Source organism: Nestor notabilis, unplaced genomic scaffold (assembly GCF_000696875.1).
Source record: "Nestor notabilis isolate BGI_N333 unplaced genomic scaffold, ASM69687v1 scaffold31395, whole genome shotgun sequence".
Lineage (NCBI taxonomy): Eukaryota > Metazoa > Chordata > Aves > Psittaciformes > Psittacidae > Nestor > Nestor notabilis.
This window is the reverse complement of record NW_009930288.1, coordinates 9,748-30,124: the sequence shown is the minus strand read 5'-3', so window position 1 is coordinate 30,124 and position 20,377 is coordinate 9,748. Positions and strand designations below refer to the sequence as shown.

Sequence of the window (20,377 nt, the reverse complement as noted above, 5' to 3'; positions counted from 1 at the left end):
TACATACCCTTAAGGTCTAAGTTATTCTGTTCACCAAACCAAATTGCTTACAAATCGGCAAACTAACAAATATCAGCATTTATCAAAATTAAATCCATATGTTCTTCAAGTCCACGTATGTAGTACTTCCAGATGTAAAAATCCATGGATAGTTTTTTAAGGAACCTCAGTCCCACAGTCAGTTTCCACCATGATTCTCAAAATTAGCACTGTTCACAAGCAATATACAACAATACTTGGTCTTTTCAGGAAACAATACTTGTTGCTTTCCTTAGAGCCAGGTATCCTGTAACCACATCTGAAGGGAGCATCCGAATATAGGCAAATTCTTCAATAGTACTAAATCTCAGCTTGCTCTGGGGATCTGTGTAATTTGCCTGAAAAAGAAACAATGGCAGAGGCACTATTCAAATGATGTCTCAAAACAGAATGCTAAAAAAAGTGTCTAATTACAAGACTACAAAATAGTGAGTTTCTTTTCCCAGTAACAGCACTGCTGTTCTACCATGTGACTAAGGGTTCATACTTGTGTCTTTCTCCTCATGTCAGAATTTAAGAGACGTTAACAGACCCCTATAAAATCACATTAGAAATGCATTAAACATAACAGAGAGCCAAAATAGTTTCATACAAAACACTGTGCAAAAGAAATTCCTCAACTTTCTAAACTCACCCTAGCAACCCTGTGCCTTGTGCAGTCTCTCTCAAGGCAGCTCTCCAAAGAGTCAGGCTGCTGCCAATAAATTACCCACAAAGAGGCTGAATTATGGGTGCTCTGATAGCTTTGGACTGGTTTTCTCTTCCTGCATACAACTTAGCTTTTAATTTACTTTAAAGTGGCTGTTAAAGCAAGGGAGTCTCAGCTTATGGTTCTGTGACTGAACTGATAAGAAATTTGAACTCTGTTCTGTGCTTTGCTACAGAAGCCTGCTTTCAGAATAGCAGCCTGGCCAGCTAACCCTGGGCTACGTTTGTATCCCCTGCTATATTTGGACCCAGGGTGCCTGGAAGCAGTGCCAGTTTCCTTCATCCTCTCCCCTTCCATGTTGCTACAGAAACCTAGAGCTCAGGGGCAGAACAGAAGGCTGGGCTAGAAGAAGGCAGCTTCAGAGTATTGCCTCTCCACCTTCAGCCTTCAGGACAATCGCTGCCTGTTCAGCACTGGATTACCAAGTGCCTGACAAGGCTCTAGAAGTGTTCTTCTGTAACTTTCTTTATCAGGACATGGTGGCAAGCTGAAAGGCACAAGCAGTTGATATCCCTTAAGACATTGCTACTAAAAAAGAAAAGGCCAGGAAGAGCCAGAGCATTCCCCTCCTAAGTGCAGAGCCCTCTACCACTTTTATGTTGGAAAGGATCTGTTGACCATGGTAACAATCCAGTTAATCATCTGCCCTGATAAGAGTTAGCAGCAAATTAAGTGTTATTTGTAGCTTGTTTCTTTACAAAGAAATGCTGCAAGGTTAAATAACTGTAGTGAGCTAACAGTCAAGCCAACAATTAATTTTCAAACAAAGTTAGGACATTAGGAGTAAATTTATCCCTGGTGGTAACTTCATGTTACCATGTATAAATTCATGTATAAATTTATTTTTATTTCACACTTTAATTCTGCCCTCTTGGAAGAAAAACCTAACCAAGTAGACTGCTGTTCAAATGTGCACGAATCTGTAATAAACCAGCCAAGCAATATCTGCAATTTGTATTGCACATAAATCAAGGTGAAAAATACTACGGCAGAACTCTTCACCATTCTGATACTTCATATTGGGCTGTACTGTTTGCACATGCCTGACTACTCATTTATGCCATGACTTCAGCCTAAAAACAAACTTTACTGCTACTTCAGCAATAATCACAACAGATTAGAAAAGTGAAGTGAGGTGATTTTGCAAAGAAAAAAAAACTCTGTCACGTTTAGAAGCTAAGCCAAAGGCCACAGATACATGCTCTCCAAATACAATAAATAAGTTTTCTTGATCTGTTTCTATAGTAACCAGGCTGATCCAATTTCAAAAAAAGGAAGAGAAATATAAACATCTGAATGTTTGCTTGGGGTTTTTTTATCTGCTTTACAATAAATTACTCTCGTTTGCATGTTAAAATATCTGAATGTTCATCTTGCAAGTTTTGAAAACATAGTTCTATTTTGCATTGTCAATATAGTAGATAATAGCTTTTGAATTCTAGGTTGCCTTACAAATATAAACCAGCAGCTCTGCTCAGACTATTGGTAAATTTAATTCCAGCTGTGTTACACACAGGAAAAGAAAAGGATCAGTAGAATTTAATTGTGGGGTTTAATATAACTATGGGTATACTGACAAGAACGTTTTAATACACTTCCCTTTATTTGTGCCTGCTAGACCATTTCATTCTTCCAATATTAGGTAATGCTAAGGAATTTATTTTACTTTTTTTTTCACCCATGGGGAATCCAGCATTCCCACAGAAAATATATTCTTACACAAATCCTTTCAGATTTTACATAAAAATAAAGGGATGTTTTTCTTACACTAGATTTCCAAAATATTCTACTACCCCACAGATCTTCCTGCTAGGGAATTAGCTTGAAAGTATATTTAGTGCTTCTTATGAAACATTTCCAGTTTAGAAATTTAAAGGACATGCTGTCTCAGTTATCTTAACAAAAAAGATCTTTTTTAAACATGGTATTTTTATCACAGTCTGGAGAAACCTTTCAGGCCAGGTAAAATAGGAAACTTGAATCACAATGCAATTAGAGGACGGAAAATTAAAGGGGGGAAAAAAAATGGAAAGACAAAAAAGGAAACAAAAGCAGCACTGAATGGACTCATATGGAGAGTATTTATACTGAACTAGAGTAGTTCAGAGTACATAAATCACTGATGGAAAGGAGGAGCTGATAAAGAAAGACTGAGGAACTGAGAAGACGACTCTTATTTCTTTTGGCTAAACTGAACCTTAGCTGGCAGGGACACGGTCTTCACTCACATCTATAACCTACCTGCACCATCATTGTGCTAGGTGAAAGGGCTGGCTAGTTTTGAAATGCATCAAAAGGCAATGCTGGAAAGCATTATTTGGTTCCTTGGAGATGAGGCAGAGAAAGGGACTTATGCTTTCTGCCCCACATAAACACCTCATGGGTCACAGATACTGCAGCAATTCTAGTAATATCTGGGTTGAATGCCACTAATACTTGCAAAGCAACTCTGAGAGGACAGGAAACAGACGAACATCATTAAGTGACCCACTATGGAATTTTTGCTGTTTTGGTGAAATCTGCTTGTTATTTCACATGCTTAAACCATGACACCACCTAATCTCTTTTCCTCCATCCATTGCATCCTATAGAGTAGGGGTACTTAGGCAAGTTTCCTTATTAGCTGACCCCTGCTCCTAGTTTGAAAACAAGCTGCTATTACATCAAAGCAAGAGGATCCTAAGAATACAAGACTGTAAGTCTGCCTGGCTGTAGAGAATTACTTTCCCTGAGTTTTTGAGCAGTATCTTCCATTTGCTGTCTGCCAGTTCATCTGCAAGCGAGATGTTGCTTTTCCTTTCCCTCTTGAACACCAAGGGTTAGCAGCTTCAATCCGAGCAACCCACTCCATTTCCAAATCATGCTCAAAGGCACAGGCTGGAAATACGCCACCTCCTTAGGTGCCTTATTTAAATGAGTAACTTGAAAAATAAAGAAGTCAAAGAAAACATATGCTACAGATGAAGAACTCAAATGCTATGATGTGCAGGATTGTAGTTGGCGCTATAGCCATTCTTTATGCCTTGCACTGTGTACCCACTGTGTATCCACTATAAGCCAGTCCTTAATTAAGTGCTCATCCTATTTTTTTTTTCCCTAAGAGACTTTCACCTAATTCAGTGCACAGAATGCAAGGTGTTGTGTTAACCTGCATCAACATAACAAATGTGTACATCTATAAGCATCTCTATGAGATGACATCAAGCCTGTGAGGTGGGCTAGTGCCCTATATGTGAAAAACATATTAAATTGTGGGAAGAGACCCAGAAATTCTGTCTAACACTCTTTGACATGACAAAGTTTTCATTATTGGGGTTATTTAGTGTAACTATTACTTAACCCTTTTTATAGTCCAAAATACAACATTCCCATTCATTTCAATTGTAATACAAGCATAGGATTCTACAAAATGCATCACTGGGGGCTGAGGGTGAAAAGTGAAAAGATATGCTGTTACCGACACCTGTTTTGTTTTAAGTATTCTTTAAATTATTCATGTCACATAGGAACAGTGTCTGCAGCAGATACAAAACTTTTGTTGGGCAGAATTCAATGACTTTACTCCTGTTCTGTGCCAACAGAATCTTTGGGGAATTCAGGTGCCAAATTGTAACTACCGAGACTTTTGAAGCATGTGCAAACCGTACCTAAGTCAAATGTGGGTTGGTTTCTTTTTATTTTTATTTTTTTTCCTTTTATTTTTTTCTTTTCTTTAACAAAACCATGTAAAAAAGCCCATCTGTGACACACAGGCTATACATCTGCCAAAATCCAAGTTCCAGCTCTGAAGCATGGGGGTATTTGACATTCTTAAAAGTCCATGCCAAGTGTCTGTCTCAGGCTGATTTGTTTGAGGAAAAGTTTGAGAGCAATGACAACAAGTGGTTGGGGGATTTTTAACCTGGGCCAATCAATATGATTTTGCCTCATCTCATGTTTGGAAATTGCTGAGCCATCTTTTTAAAACTTTTTTCTAAAGGATACAATGAAATAAATCAGCCTCAGGCAAAACTCTCAGCATGGAGAGTTTCCGTCTGTGTGGTTAAAGCTCGACAAAGTTAGCAGTCATGGAGACTGGGCTACCAGCTTTCCCTGTAACAATCTAAAGAATCAGAAATGATGGGGATCAATTCAGACTCTACAGCTGGGAACATGGTGTGACAGAAGCCACCTGGCAGGAATAGGGATTTAATCTGTCCTGACATGTATTAACAACCAAAGGATTTTGCAATATAGCAACAGTATTTGGGGTTTGGTCCTAAATCACTGGACAGCTATTAAGCACAAGGCTGAATAGGATACTCAACAAGTATATCTTTTACAAAAGCAAGCACCAGCTTTATTTCATTGTGGAAAGTGAGATGCCAATTTTGAAGAGAAAAACAAAATACTTACCGGAAGTCCTGAAATGTCTGAGTATTTCTTGGCAGGTTTGAAGGAAGGAGGAGCATCAATATTAAAATCTAAAGAGAAACAAAGGGATAAATTCAGTGTGTTACATATATTTTGAAACATAACCCAAACCAGTGTAAATAGGTAACAATAATTCTTTAAAAGTTCTGAAGTCTCCATTAACTAGCAACACTAAGGCAAAGAAACATGAAGCAGAAAATATTTAGCCTGTTGGCACTGTACAGAACAGCCTGGTTCTGCTCACCTGTCTAAATACAAGTTTAATAAGCAGAACTGCCTTCCCCTATTTGAAATGTGCTGATTTCAGTCTCAACGAATTCCTTGCAGTCAGTTATTTGCAAAGAATAGCCATTATCAAATGCATTCTGTATGTTACGGCCACAAAACATTGCTCAAGATTGCAGCTCTGAAATACCATAATCCAGAAAAGCGAAGTAATCTTTTAAATCAGTTAGTTAAGTCTTTAAGCATGTACCACTTTAAGCCCAGCCAATGACCTAGAAAATTGTCTGAATGTTTAAATTAAATGATGGAAATTACTGTTCTTTGGTGCCCTTTAGATAGCAACTCTCATTCATAAACTATTTTAGGATACATTTGGTATGTTTAAGTAGTTAAATCACCATTTTGGATGTTTACAAAAATATCTTGTACCTGATTCATTTCTTTCCTCCTTCCTGATCTCTCTTGCACCTCATTCAGATGCTATGATCAACTCAAATGCTCCATGCATATCAAATTTCTAACTCATCATCTCATAATTCAAAAGACACTAATGCCACAGACAGCTGGTTTTAAATATGCAACTGAATTTCTTTTCCCTCCTTCTTAAAAATCCTGTAAATTGATAGTTGCAAACAGAACGTAATAGAAATAGCAACGTCAGCAGATTGTCAGTTACAATAACCAGGAACACACAGTAGCTTGCATTTTTCTGTAACAGTTGTGTCTAAAACACTTCAAAAAATGGCAAGCTATTTTTGGATAAAGCACCAAGTCTGACAAAAAGTGTATGCATATGCTCAATTCTGAAATGCCTCCACTTGCTCAAGTAGAATCTGAGGATCACGCTCTGCCTCTAAGCGATGTTCAGTCGTATCCTACTTTATGAGTAGACTTGAAGTTTATCTAGATTAAGACCACTGCTGTAACTCTACTGCTGTGGATGTGCACCAGCTACAACTGCTAATCAGGATTGCTAGTAGCGTAGTTTCAGCTGTGCTAAACTGAATAGGGGATGTAGGATTTAAGTCTCCCAAGAATCTAGGCTAAGGAGCTGGATAGGAACCTTGGGCTGAAGTCTAAGCTATTGCAGGTATGTGGCTTAGCAGAATCTATCTGAAAATACTTCAAATACAGTTAATCAAGCATCAGTCACCCATTAGAAGATAACTGGGCTAGAATGCAGAGGAGAAGGCTCCTCAGCAGTAAAGAGGTGACCAAAACCTGATGGGAATAAGAAGTTTCTGACCTGCTTTGGATAAATACATTCCCTTTATTAAACTCTCCCTGAATGTATTTGAACTTTGTCACAATACTCCAAATTATTTGCCTCCCCCTACTTTCCACTTAGGGCTGATGAGTGTGATTAGATTAGTCTTAAATGTACTACTGGACCCCGTTCAAGCAGGATACTGTATGCACTGATGAAACAATTTAGGTTTGTTTTAAAGAAAGTTATTTGTGTGGATTTTATTATTTATAAATACATGCAAAGCATCTAAGCAGCTTACAGCTAGGATCATTTAGTTGCCATGGCAATGCCCTTTCAGAAGCAAGAATTTGTTTTAGGTTCTTCCAAGTTCTGTTCTTCTTGCCAGCTGCTGCTCCACCAATGCCAGAGTGCTAGAATTAAAGATACGGTGTTTAGAGAAAAAAAATAAATTAAGAATGCTATTTCAGAGCATGACACTTCTATTTCACAGTCTTTCTGATATGTCTTATCTTGTCGTGAACCATTTGTTATCCTCACTTATTTCATCAGCAGGCTGTACACTTTAATCCTGGCTGCAAGAAAAACAAAGCTTTTTGGACTGTGTCAAAGCTACTATGCTTACGATTAACTGAAGGAAATGAAAATCTGCATTTTACATGGAAATAGAAAATCAATGCAATTACGTTTAGCCTGAGATTACAGGATTCTGTATGTACTTCCCATGTTATTGGAACTTATTACTATGAAGTTGTGTCTAAAGTTGTGATTACACGGCTAAATTTTCTCTCTCCTTTTTATGGCATATTACAGAGGCAGCTGTAGCTCTTTTACAGATTATCAGTGACTGTAGAAAACACAACTACACAATGGATCTTGCAAAATGTAATGAGTATTATGAGAAAGTTTTGGGAAATTTGATTTTTCTTTCAAAGGATAGAAGACAGAGGAATAGAAAAGGAGTAATAAATAGAATGTTGGCTGCCAAGATAATTTTGCATTTTGAAAGGTACACTAATGGAAAGCTTGCCACAGGTACTATAATAGTAGTTTCAGTTATCAAATGTGATTGCTACAGAGTAATTTATTTATGTCCCTCCAGAGACAGAAGCTGCACAACATACTGTACTACTTCTAAATGATCAAAGGACACGGATTTAAAGCTTTAGTTCAGAAAAGAAAATGTTCTTACATCTGGGGAGTTGTTGTTATTTCTGTTAATAATTACCACCTGCCACATCAGTCTTATCAGAACTCAGCAAAGTTCTGCAAAAACACTTCTGCTGTGATTGGTTTATAAATTAGCTTGTTCAATTGCTGAGAATGATAGAAGGAAGAATTCAATGAGAAAGCTTTTTTTTCTGTAGATGTTAAGATTTACTCAGAAAAGCTCATGAGCTGATGATATACTGGGTTTTGGCAATGGATATCCAGTGTAGAAAGTACATGCAAATGTTTGCTCTGAGGGTAACACCTTAGTAATCTAGAGATCATTGTAAAATAAAGATTGCTGGAATATGAGATGAAAATAGATGTAACACCACATTAGTAATTCAAATTCATTACATGAATTTTCCCCCAAATCATTGCATAATAATTTTTTATTTTTTTTTAGTGATCTGGTTTATCAAAAGCAACTATTGGGTTCATATGAACTTATGCCTCCTAGGAACTGGGTATCACCTCACATACCTACAGTCAAAGGGAAATGACTGCCAAGCACAAATGAACCAAGCAACCTCTACACTAGGGAAGTTCAGGGAAAGCTGGAACTATGTGGAGCTATTCATTGCTCTGCACAATAGTCAGATGTTCTTCTTCCCCATCCCCACTGCCAAGGGATGCAAATTCCATTCAGGTTAGAAGGTGGTCATTTCTTTCTCCTTCTCTGCTTTTAAGTCTATCCTCTGCAGTGGTTCAAAATTGGGTATATTTATGAGATAAACATTATGTGATTTATTTCCTTCCTTTAAAGGCAAGTTAGGCCAGCAGAACGCAAAACATCATCCAAATTGTTACCGCCAGTTCATACTGACAAAAAGCTAGTTAAAACTCAATATATTTCTTCTCAAATTAGTTACAGTACTGGAGAGGACAATTTCATGTTTTTATTGTAACTGTCTATTATTTCTGCAGCAGTTGCCAAAGGCCCTATACATTCATTATTATTTCAAGCATGCAGACATTAATATTGCCTCTTTGGAAATGGTGACATCCCTCTAAGAACAGAAGTGCAAGGCCTCATGGCTATTTAAATCCCTTATGGAAGCTACATGGAATGCCTCTGGGCACAAATGCAGCTTTTCCAATAAGCCCCATTTCTCAAAGACACTAGTACTCACTGGAGCATTTGAGTGAGCAAAACATATGGTTGTTTGAATGCCCCTCTTGCAACCGAAGTCATCTGCAAAGCAGATAGAAGACAACTTCCAAGTCAGAGATTAATTTTATATCCCCTGCCAAACCTGTGCTTAGTGAGCTGTGTGATGCCTGATTACTCAGGTTTTTTGCTGTGGGATAGTGTATCTTATTCATACAGAATGAAATCTGGGATAAAATCTTTCTTTCTAAGTACTGGCTTAGGACCAGCAGTCTGAGAAGTTTGCTTGTCTAGAAAGCATTTATACAGTGTGCCAATGAGTTGGCCTTGGCACAGTGAGATAAAAAGATATTAAAAAAACCCAGCAGTGACAGTATTACTAGCGGTAGTCTTCCTTCACCTTCTCCCGCAATTTAAAGCTCAGTGTGTTTTAGCAGCCTGTACTTCATCAGCTGTCAGAGTTTACATGACTTCTGAATGCCAGCAGGCTGGGCTTCTGGGGAGCACGGAGCCTTTGCTTCTAAATCTAGCAATTACTGGAAGAACAGACACCACAGATCGGTTAAGAGTTTCAGGGACCAGGAGAGGAGCAAAATGCCAGTTGCTAATGACTCTCTGGCTGATTTCAATTTGCATTGCAGCCTGTCTTGGCTAGGAACTGGGAGATGGGATTCCTACATTTGCAGCAGTATTAATTGTTCCACTGTAGTTGTGCTAGTTCGTGAGATACCACACCACAAAACTTCTGCACTTACCTTGACCTAGCAGGTTTTCCGACTCTGCTCCAGAATTTAATATAATAGTTCTGCCTCTGGACCAGTACCATTTTCAGGACATAATACAGTGTGCATTTTGGACCATAGTGTGGCATGGGCTTGGGGTGAATTTCTTAAAAACTGTCAACCCTTTATTTGGCTGTTAAGCTGACTTACTCAATATTTACATTAGCAATATGGTTAAATAGAAACCTAGTTAATGTTTGAATAGTTTAGTATTTCAAGTTGTTACAATAACATACTTACAATGAAGTTTGGATCTTTAAATGGTAACGGCTTGATGGTTGTTTCCACTGATCCTGTGCTGGAGTCTGTGTTCAGAAATTTTTCATTCATGGCCTCTCCACCTGCACTCTGAAGAAAAGAAATACTTGTTACTCTGAGCAAGTCTAACTGGCGACAGTCATCTGCTGTATTACCTACCTGTTGTCTTTTTAGCCTTCCTGACTCTTTTGAATCTTTAAAAATGTTGTATACCAGCAGTGGGGAAGCATGAAACAGAGTATTTGCCAAGCAGTTTACAACTGACATATAAAGGGAGGAAGGGAATAGAATAGCCAAAGCCTACTATGTAAAAACAGCATTGGGTTTATTTCGGTATGAATGAAAGCCATCTCTACATAATGCAAGAAACTGAAACAGCAGAAATGTACGCTGGATCTATTTCAGAATGTTCCACATTAGAGCATTAATAGCAATATATAAAACTTATTTGAAAGTTGTTTTCAAGGCTCTGAAGAAACAATTGATTAATCAGTTTATTCTCCATCCTTGGCTTCAATCATGCCTGAGTGAGGATTGAGAGAAAAAAAAATATTATATATATTAATCTTACATACAAGCCTCACAAAATCTACATGGGTACTAGTTGGTGTTTTCTAGGCTTTTCTTTGTGGATTATTTACTCAGTAGGAAGAACAGTTAGGGAAGGGGGGGGTGTGTGACTGGGAAGCTAAAAAAGTTGTGTGGTGGTCTAACCAATTTCTGATAGTTCTGCATGCCTGAGTTTATGTGGGTTTTTATTTTGTGAGCACCTTGTAAGTCTCCACACTACCAGAACTGGCCTAGATGGCATACATAAATGTTCCTCGTCAAATCCTGATCTATGCTGAAGCCAATGAGAATTTTGCCATTGAGTTTGGCAGTTCAGGCAATAGGATTTCATACCTTGATTCTTTGTTCTTGAATAACACAAAGCCTAGCTAAAAGCTAAATCAGTATTTACTAAATGGGTGGTTAAAATGTTTCTTTACCTTCAGACAGATAATTCTTTGAACAACAAAAAAAGTATGTTTTCTTGTGAAAACGTGCACTGCAATTCCTTCTGTGTTGATACAATACTCTTTCAAGTAGGAGAAAAAAAGGACCATTCTTATTACTGAATTCTGAGAGTACCTCTAGAAACTGAGACTATATAGCAAAGACCATGATTCAGCATATTCTTCTCTGTGTGATTACAAGGGAAGTGTTTGTATTCTTAACTACACACATAAGTAATTACAGGATTAGAAACTAGGCAAGCTGAACTCTTCTTTGGGGAAATACATCAGTTATTCAACAGTGCCTGCTTTTAACACAGCAAAGAGAGGTCTTAAATATTCCAAGTATGGTATAAAGAAGTATTCAAGCAAAATAGTCATATTTATAGAGTCTTATTAAAATAAAATATATGATGATCTATTTTCAAAACAACAGTCAGTCCTCTAAACTCATAGTACAGAGGATACTACCATAATAACATCAGTGGAAGCAACATTGAAGTCTGCAGCTTAAATTCAATTCTTTCCTTGCTGAGGACAACATTAAAAGGCAGCAGCTGTCAAAGAAACAGAAGAAATGCAGATGGATGTTTAGAAATATGTGCATTATGTGACAGTGAGCGAGAAAATACCTTCAGCAATCCTGGGTAAAGTGGCTTGGTACAATGAGTTGCTAGGTTTCAAACTACATTCTTGTACATGCACGCTTCCAGCACTTTGGATTTCAGCAGCAAACATTAAAGTCAATCTTGAGAAAGAGAAGCTTGAGATATGAGACTATTTTTGATGAATAAATTATCTCTGATACTGCTCATTTTCACTATAAAAACTCTAAGTGGAGGAAGCAGCACTTACAGTTACTCTTCAAAGCATTCTTGCCTTTTATTTGGTACCATTTGGTCAGTTTTAAATCCAATCCTACAGTTTTTTATTAATTACCACTTTTGTCCCTTCAGCGATCTCTTCCTAAGTATTCTGTTGTTTATGAAACAGGTTTTGACTACCATTTCAACAACATCTCAAAACAGCACCTAGTTTTTTGAGAGAGAGCAAACGAAAACAGTTGAACAGTAAAGGGGAGGAAGCTTCCTTGTACATATAGTCCTTGATTTCTGCAGCTGGTTACACTGACGTATTCCACTCATAGTCTTCAGTGGGTTTTTCTGTGTGGATTCAGCACTGATCTTGCTGGCACATAGGAAAGGAAAGTAAGGAACTGTTACTGGCAGGACAGTTCCTGAATTAAAATTCTACACGTTGTTTCTTTTCCGGACCAACCCCTGAGGGATTTCAGGTATTAGTGCTGCTAAGAGCTGGCGTAACTCACATTACAGACCAGATGCTGATTTTGTTTGTGCCAGTATTCCTTGCACAGTGGCAGAGGCAGCAGGACACGGAGCAGCAGCTGCTGCTTTTCAGGGCCTCGTGAACATTCAAGTCATCCTCCAGTCCCACTGAGACAAAATGCCAGCAGCATCTTCTGGATCCGTCATAGACAATTTGAGAGCAGTGGTTTCCTCTTCAAGGCAAAAGGTGCAGGCTGGTGTGCACGACTGTAAAGCAGCTTGCATACCATAGTGGTATGCAATTGATACCATGACTTGAGAGCCCTGTGACAGGCTGGGAAACAAGTAAGACTGAATACTATGATCCCAGTTAAATGCTGGGAATTGAGATATAGACATATTGTAGAGCCATGCCAGTTCCCTCACTCAGCATCGCTTGTATGAAAACTGATTTTAGCAGTAGCACTATGGAAGACAGACATACAGCTAATGTGCTTTTCTTCCTGGAAAAACATTAAAGAATGGAGTAGAAGCACTGCTTCCCGAATAACGTGCCACTGCACAGAGTGAACTCTGGCAAGTACAGAGCTTTGAAATGCTCTTTCCGTGCAGCCTGCAGAGTCTCAGCTGATATCCTCAGCGATTTTATAGCCACACACCAAAAGTGTCTCGACAGTGTACAACTCTGTCCAGCCTGTGTTTTAAAATGCTAGGATTTAAAGCATAAGAAACACCATTTAATGTTTCAGGTTTGTTTTTTGAAAGTTTTTTAAGGGCAGGGGGTGGAGAATAGATGCCAAATTAATTTTAACCAATATGATCTACCTTTGTACTGCAAACCCCTGAAAGTCAGTAATACAATGATAATACAAAACACTCTTTACAGCTTGAAAGAAGATTTCTCAGTGAACAGTTGCCATACAGTAAAGGTAACATTTAGCTTTTTAACATTAGGTGAACAAATCTCTCCCATATGTGCTTGGTTGTTTAGTTTGGAAGATATTTCATTCTTCACTGTCATGTGTCAGAGCAAACAAACAGGAATTAACTCAACTCCCCTTTGTAGTCCTGTGAAGTGATGGCGTTTTCGTGAGCACAGTGAGGAAGCGCCTGTCACCAGGGAACATGTTCAGCTCAATGTGTGCCGTAACCCCCGGTCACGTGTGGGGCAATTTCCCCTTCCTGCCCAACTCACAACCAGTCCCCAGAACATTTTCTGTACCCAGCCAGTCTCTTAGCTAACTTCCTCACTCCCAGTGTCCTAGGATAATCCCAAATGCTTTGCAGGAGGGCCATAAAGAAAGTGTAACCATGGGATGAAACTCCTGATAGCCTCTTTAAAGTTTCCTTTTAACTGACCTTGTAATGTAAACACCACAAGGAAAGAGAGAGTGAAGCAGCTTTTCATGTGCACTTTATTACTAAATTGTGTCTCTTAAATGGCGGTTCACGTCACCAGGGCTGTAGGGAATTTCTGCTACAAAAGTCACTAGGCAGTATCTGTTTTTCTCCATAGGCTGTTGAAGATTGTAACAACAAAGACTTTGGAGTGGCTTTACATTTACAGGGTACATCTGCACTGGCAAATGAAAGTGTGAATTCAGTACAGCAACATATGTTTATGCTAGTTTTACCCCAAATAACAATAAAAACACTACAGTAAAGACTACAGCTAAGCCATCAGTAAATTCATCGTTTCCTTCCTCTGGCTGTTAACCTCCACAGAAGTCCATGCTACCACCTCTTCCCATCTTCCCATGTTACCTCTCTCTGTTCTCCTCCTCCCAAGTAATCTATTTAGCCATGTGTACAGCAGCCTTGACTGGAATGACATGTTTTAAAAGCTGCAGACAGCAGGTCAAAGGCTTCTTATAGGACCATTTGTGTAATTTTATTTCCTCTGTAAAGTTGTGTTTATGTGCTTTACCTGAATTTTACCTACAACCAGAGTGTGTCAGATCAGCAACCTCTATCACTCCTGGGATTGACGGGAGCAATAGTGATGGGAGCTGCTTCTTTTTTTGCATTTCATTTCCCAAGACCATGTACTAAGCACATCCCAGCGGGTGGGATGCTGTCCTCCCTGTTATTTACTAGGACTGGGTGACAGTCACCAAGGGAGGAAGCTGGCTGACGACTTCACTTGGTTAGGAGACAGCAACAATTTGAGAGAGAGTGAAGACCTGCAGCAAACACTTGGGAGTCCTAAGAGGTTTGTTGTAAGACCTGCCAAGTCTGGAAAAGAGACCTGATGTAAAGCTTAGCTACCTTAACACTGGTTTCTTTTGAATAAAGCCAAACCCCAGGAATGAGCCTAGTTTGGACCCTACTGTATATGCCGTCTGTGGTGGGAGAAAACACACACTAGGAGGCTGCCTATGCACATACTGCTTTCAATCTTAGGTTTTGGTAGATCTATTAGTTTTTTAAAATATATTCTGTTCCAAAATCCCTACCGCAGATGTATCGCTCTTCACAGGATTTCCAAAAATTGCTCCGTCTGTCTGGTTTTGTTTAGGGAGAGGACAAGCAAAACATGTAGACCATGGAAGCTGAATTCTTTGTTTTGGCTACTTCTAGGTGGAATCAGCATTGTGGGGTTTGGGATGGGTGTCTGTGATGGGACTAAATACCAGGTTGAATTAGCATACTATAAAAGTGATTGTCTGAATCATTATTCCTTTTTTTTTTTTTCTGGTTATTTTTTTTTTCCCCCAGCAAGGATGAAAACTGCATAACTGAATAACTAAGATATGCTGAAGTATCATTTCTTACCTATTTACTTTTGGATTATGTTCTATGATTATTCTTTTTTTTGTTGTTGTTTAGACTAATAGGATTTTACAATGTATCAAAACCATAAAAAAATATGAAAAGTCAAAGATGTAAATTTGTGCATTTCTGGCATCCTATCACTGCATAGCATGCATGTCATGGCTTAGAAGAAGAATGGATTTGCACATCACTGAAAGTATACTATGATTGTCAGCAGCCATTTTTTCTAGATGTTACAGTTTTACATGGCAAAACAGGATTTAAAAATAGAAGATAAACTGAACAGTGTTTTGGTAAAGGAAAATTAAAATGCACTAATAAATTCTGGAAGAACTGGAAAGGGAGTTTCTAGTTTAAGGGAGCAAAACCAATCCTGTAAGTCTTGATTTTCTCTATTTTGTTTTCTGGAAATCAGTCAGTAGTCAGTTTTAACACCATATTGAGTACAGCAGTTGTAGATGAAGGTGACTACATACACAGGTTTTTGGTTTGGTTTTGCTTCTGCATTCAATATTTCTGATAGTCTGGCTTTGTGTTACAGTGATGACTAGGAGGTTGTATGTCACTATCGAAAAGTAAGAAAGAAGAGGGGTCTGGTTCTAAGCCAAGCCTTCACACTTGGTGATAAGTTTGCCCCAAACTCCCAGTTTGGCTTGCTGAGGTACCCACTTGTCTCCAATTTTAGTATGTGAAATTCAGTAACTAGTTTAAATTATTTTTACTTACTTTTGGCAGCTAATTTTCATAATCACAATAATACTACAACGACATTCTTTATTTCATTGACACAGTTGTTTTAACTCAGCCTCGTTAATGGTATATGTCTAATTATTCCTGTAGTAGGTTACTCCTAAAGCAGCAATAACCAACTTACAGCTAAAAGCTGAGGAAGTTGCTACAAGTTCTGTGACACCCTGATGAACCTCTGGCATGCAGCCAGGGAAGAAAATGGTAATTTATAAAATCGATGGATAATACCTGTATTTTCACTAGCAGCCAATTACAGTGAGTGAGAATGCCATGTGGAAACAGAGCACGAATGTCACTAGATGACAGCCGCGATGATACAAGCAGACTTTTCAAAACTGGGAGTAGACTATGAATGTCAGCTTTTTAACAGAGTCCCAGCTCATACTGGAACATATATTAAGCCATTTGATTAATATATTAGCTTTGACCATATAACAAGCCTGGCACTGGCTCTTGCACATTCTGAATATTTAATTCATTTAACTTTGCATGATGACAGGAGCCATTACAACTTGAACATGTCCACTCTAGCAGACAAAAATGCAGCTCTTCACATTGCTGGGAAAAATTCACATAGAAAGGTGTCAGACTCAGACATGCTTAAACTCAAGCAAAAATGATGGCTAAAAAATTTCTCATCACCAATGTTATTAGCATAGTGTATTTCTGAAAGCAAACTCACTGAAGACTCAGTAAGGAGGTAAGACTGAAAAAATAGCACCTTCTTGAAATAGATTAACTTTCTCCATGTCTGTGACAGAAAAGTTTGCTGGAAAGACTTATTCAGTAACATGTATGAACACATCTTTCCCATTTGGTTGCATTTTATTGGTTCATGGATCCAGTAGGAAAAAGCTTTTTCTCCCCTTCCACTCACTAAAATGAAGCCCAACACAATTTCCACAGCCTTTTCTCTCTCAGAACTCTGGTACATGGTAGCATTTTAGGAACGTTCACCCTTTACGGAAGGCCCTACCTTATTTTGGGATTAAAAAAAAAATAAAATTATTTCAGCTTCAAAATGTCCACAGCGTACTGAAAAACTCTATTTACTAAACAAAAAAACCCGAGTAGTAGCCACCTGAAAAAAAGTATTAAGTATACAGTGCAGATCAATTTCCTTGATTTCAAGCAGCTAGTAGGGTGGGCAAGATAATCATGCATACAGTGTAAATTGGGAGGAAATCCATTTAAGTCAATGGATTTCATTGTTTCATCATTGCCAACTCATCTTAAAAGACACGGTTCCTGGAACAGGTTTCTGCTTCCATTGACATCAAAAGTAAATCTCCCAAATGCCTAACATAAAAATATTTTTGCTTAAATGACATTGTCCTCAAATGCTGTTGCTGCTTTCACTTATACAGAAAGGCAATGGAGGGCTGTTAAAAACAAACATAACAACACAAAGCTTGAAATAGATCACTGAATTATTACAATAATAGCTTATAATTCCATGTACATGTCACTAAATGTACTTCAGCTTCTTCCAAGCATTCCCCAGAGGACTTCTGAGTCACATGTCAAACTACTTTTCTGTGAGAGACTTACAAAATCTGCCCTTCCTAAGGCAGCAGCTATTTCCCTCTAACTTGCTGAGTATTTCTGCTGAGCATCAAAAGTTAATCAACTATGCAAATTAACTCCAAATCTGTGACCAAAATTTAGACATGATCTCAGCTGTTGGGGGTATTACAGGGAGGGTGAAAGTGTTTGAAGCAGGATATGGAAAATGTTTCTATTGCAATCTAAATAAAGATAATGCATAAAGACACATATGATGTCCGGAAAGCAATCTGTACGTTGTGCTTTCGAACTTTTACACTGCTGTTCCGAGGCGAGTTAAAACATCTTACATTCCAACTGCCTTAGAAAGGCTGAATAAAATTTTACTCATGCACTAAAAGATTGGACTGTCACAAAGTGATGGATGGCTTTTCTATGTTCTCTGTAGGGCATTTCAATACCATAGACTCCAAGTGCTCTTGATTAAAAGGCGACATTCTCATTTAGGGTCCTGTCAATGCCAGAGCTTCAAACATTATCATTCACCTGCAGTGGTGCATCCAGTGGCAAAATACTTACCAAAATGTATAAAATACTAATTACTTCAGACACTTTGATAGAGGTATAAAACACCCTAAAGCAAAGCTCTATTACGCTGTGTGAGGGTTTGAATTCAAAATTAAAAATGCAGCCAAAGGGAGAATAAGATTTTAATTACATTCCCCAGCTCTCAAACATTTCTTGAAAACCTAGGGGAAAAAGACCTAGGAATTTCATGACACAGGAACTCCCTTCTTACTGGTACTGCTCAATTAAGAAAGAAAGAATAATAATCCAGAAAACGTCAAGTTTGCTTTGTTCTCTTCAAAATTATTAAACTTTCAAACACAGAAAGATACTAACAAGCTTCAGTAAAAAGCTTTGATTTCTTCTCAAGAGATTTCAGATGCCAAACATGTTTTTCCATTTAAAAAAAAACTATGATAGACAAAGTTTTATAACTTACAGATATTTCAAGGGGAAAAAAATTACTATTTTCTATGGGAAAAGCCTCAAATAAAATGTAATTGGGACGCTACTGTGAATAGCTTCTCACTATCCCAGAAAAGCTTGGTTTGATTTGCATTTGCCACAAAACTCCCTTCGGCTTAAATAACTGCAAAGGATCTCTCCCTTTTAGATTTCGTTTGGTGGACTGGGACTATTCCTTGTTTATAATGTTTGACAGTTTTCTTTATTAAGAAAATTGTAACTTGGACAAATTCATGAGCTGAATGGCATGTTAGTTCCTACTTTCACCAAGGGTAAAACTGAACCCAGCTAACAGAATATTTTGATTCCCCAAGAGAAAAAAAGACTTCTAAACCGATGGGCCTTAAGACTGAAAATTGATGGAAGCACACCAGCAAAAAAAAAACCAGAGTAAATCACAACTGAATTTTTATAAAAACTACCAGTATGTTTCTTTCTCTATCAGAAAAATTCAGTTCAGTCAAGGACTTTGGCTAAACTGCTTCTTAAAGTTCAAAATACATCATTTGATATAGAACAGTTAAGGTCAAAGTATTTCTGGAGAAAAAAACAGAGGATCACAATATGTTCGTGTGCTGTTAACATTGTAATGCTGCTCAGGGAGTGTATTAAAATCCTTCTGCTGAACAACAGGCTTCAGCCAAGGTAGGAGAAGGATCCAAGTCCATTCATCTGAATGTGACTGAACCAGAAACAAGGAAAGCAAAAAGCTATCTGCTGCAAAAATTACTGTTTCCTGACTCTCTAGATTATTCTGTAAAATGTTACCCATTTTGACAAGAAACAACTTTTCAGTAACAAACAAGAACATAAAAAACATCTCTTCAAGGAAAAGCAATTAGTTTTGAGTGAAGACAGCGTGTATCTTTCTTCCAGCAGTCCTATCTATTTTTCTTAGGAAAAATAGACCTACATTAAAATAGTCAAATTTTACATTTGGATGTTACAAGCTGGTAAACTGATACAGAAAACAAAACTTTTCTGCAGCATTTTTCCTATTGTCTGCAAATTTTAACACTTCCTTCTGTCTTGATTGTCATTTTAAGTAGATAAAAATTCTATTTCTATGATGTTTCTGCTAACTGCACCTACTGCTGCTATGCTGCATTAGTTAATACTGGCAGTTGTACTGCAAAGGCTTAGCACTGCAGCTGAAAGTTACTCGGAAGGTTTTTCCATTTTTGTACAGGTACCTAAGACTGTCATGACCAAACACAATGTCAGAAAGACAAACATTAGGTACACTGACATATGGAATATTTCACTTCTAAGGCAACTCAGAATAAAACTATTCTTTCTACAAGCCTTCAAAAAGTTATCAAAGGCATAACATATCAGAGGGCAGTAATTGTATAGGATGCCCCAAAGTAAAAGAGGACAAGAAAATAAACTATACCTTCGCTTTTAGAAATCTTCAGACTACAAATGTCATCTTTACTGCTTGTCTTGTACTATGGCACAAAAAAAGTCTGGCATGCCCTGACTACTACATCCACTTTCCTTCACCTAGCAAACTCAACACAACCATTGAGTTTTGTATAGCACACCAGGTCTCCTGAACTCAGCAAAACTGTAGGTGCATTATCCCATGGATACCTACATTTAACTGGATAATGAAAAAAACTGATGACTGAGCCAAAATAAAGATGTGGCAATTCTAATTTAGATGAAAATAAGGTAATTCAGGGATCTACTGTAAACTATTTTGAGGCTGCTCAGGAGGAAAAGGGAGAAAAGAGTTGTACAGTGATGCTAATTTCAAAGCAAATTTCGGAAATATTTCTGCAGAAACATTTGTACAAGTAGGTGGTTGTTTAATCAACTATACAAGTCCTGTGGCCAGACGTTTCACCCTGATACTATATACTGAAGTTCAGAAACAGCAGCACATCTGAAAAGTGTGCTCAGCGTTTTGCATATCAATTTGTATCCCAACTGCCTTTTTTGCTGGACTTGAAACAGAACAGGACTATTAGAAGACTTGAATTTTCCACTACATTAGAACTAGTGAAGTTTTGGTATCACATCCACAATCATAGGTGAGAAGAAAACATAGTATTTGATTTTTTGTGATGGGTTT

General features: G+C 37.9%; 1 protein-coding gene across 1 annotated transcript; it reads right to left on the bottom strand.

The window, feature by feature from the left end:
- Positions 1-245: 245 nt before the first annotated feature.
- INO80C (INO80 complex subunit C) lies at positions 246-18,969 on the bottom strand. The gene is given in 5 exon segments (XM_010015337.1): positions 246-377; positions 5,144-5,211; positions 6,895-7,006; positions 9,936-10,043; positions 18,859-18,969. Coding segments are annotated over 5 exon segments (531 nt in total).
- Positions 18,970-20,377: the final 1,408 nt, after the last annotated feature.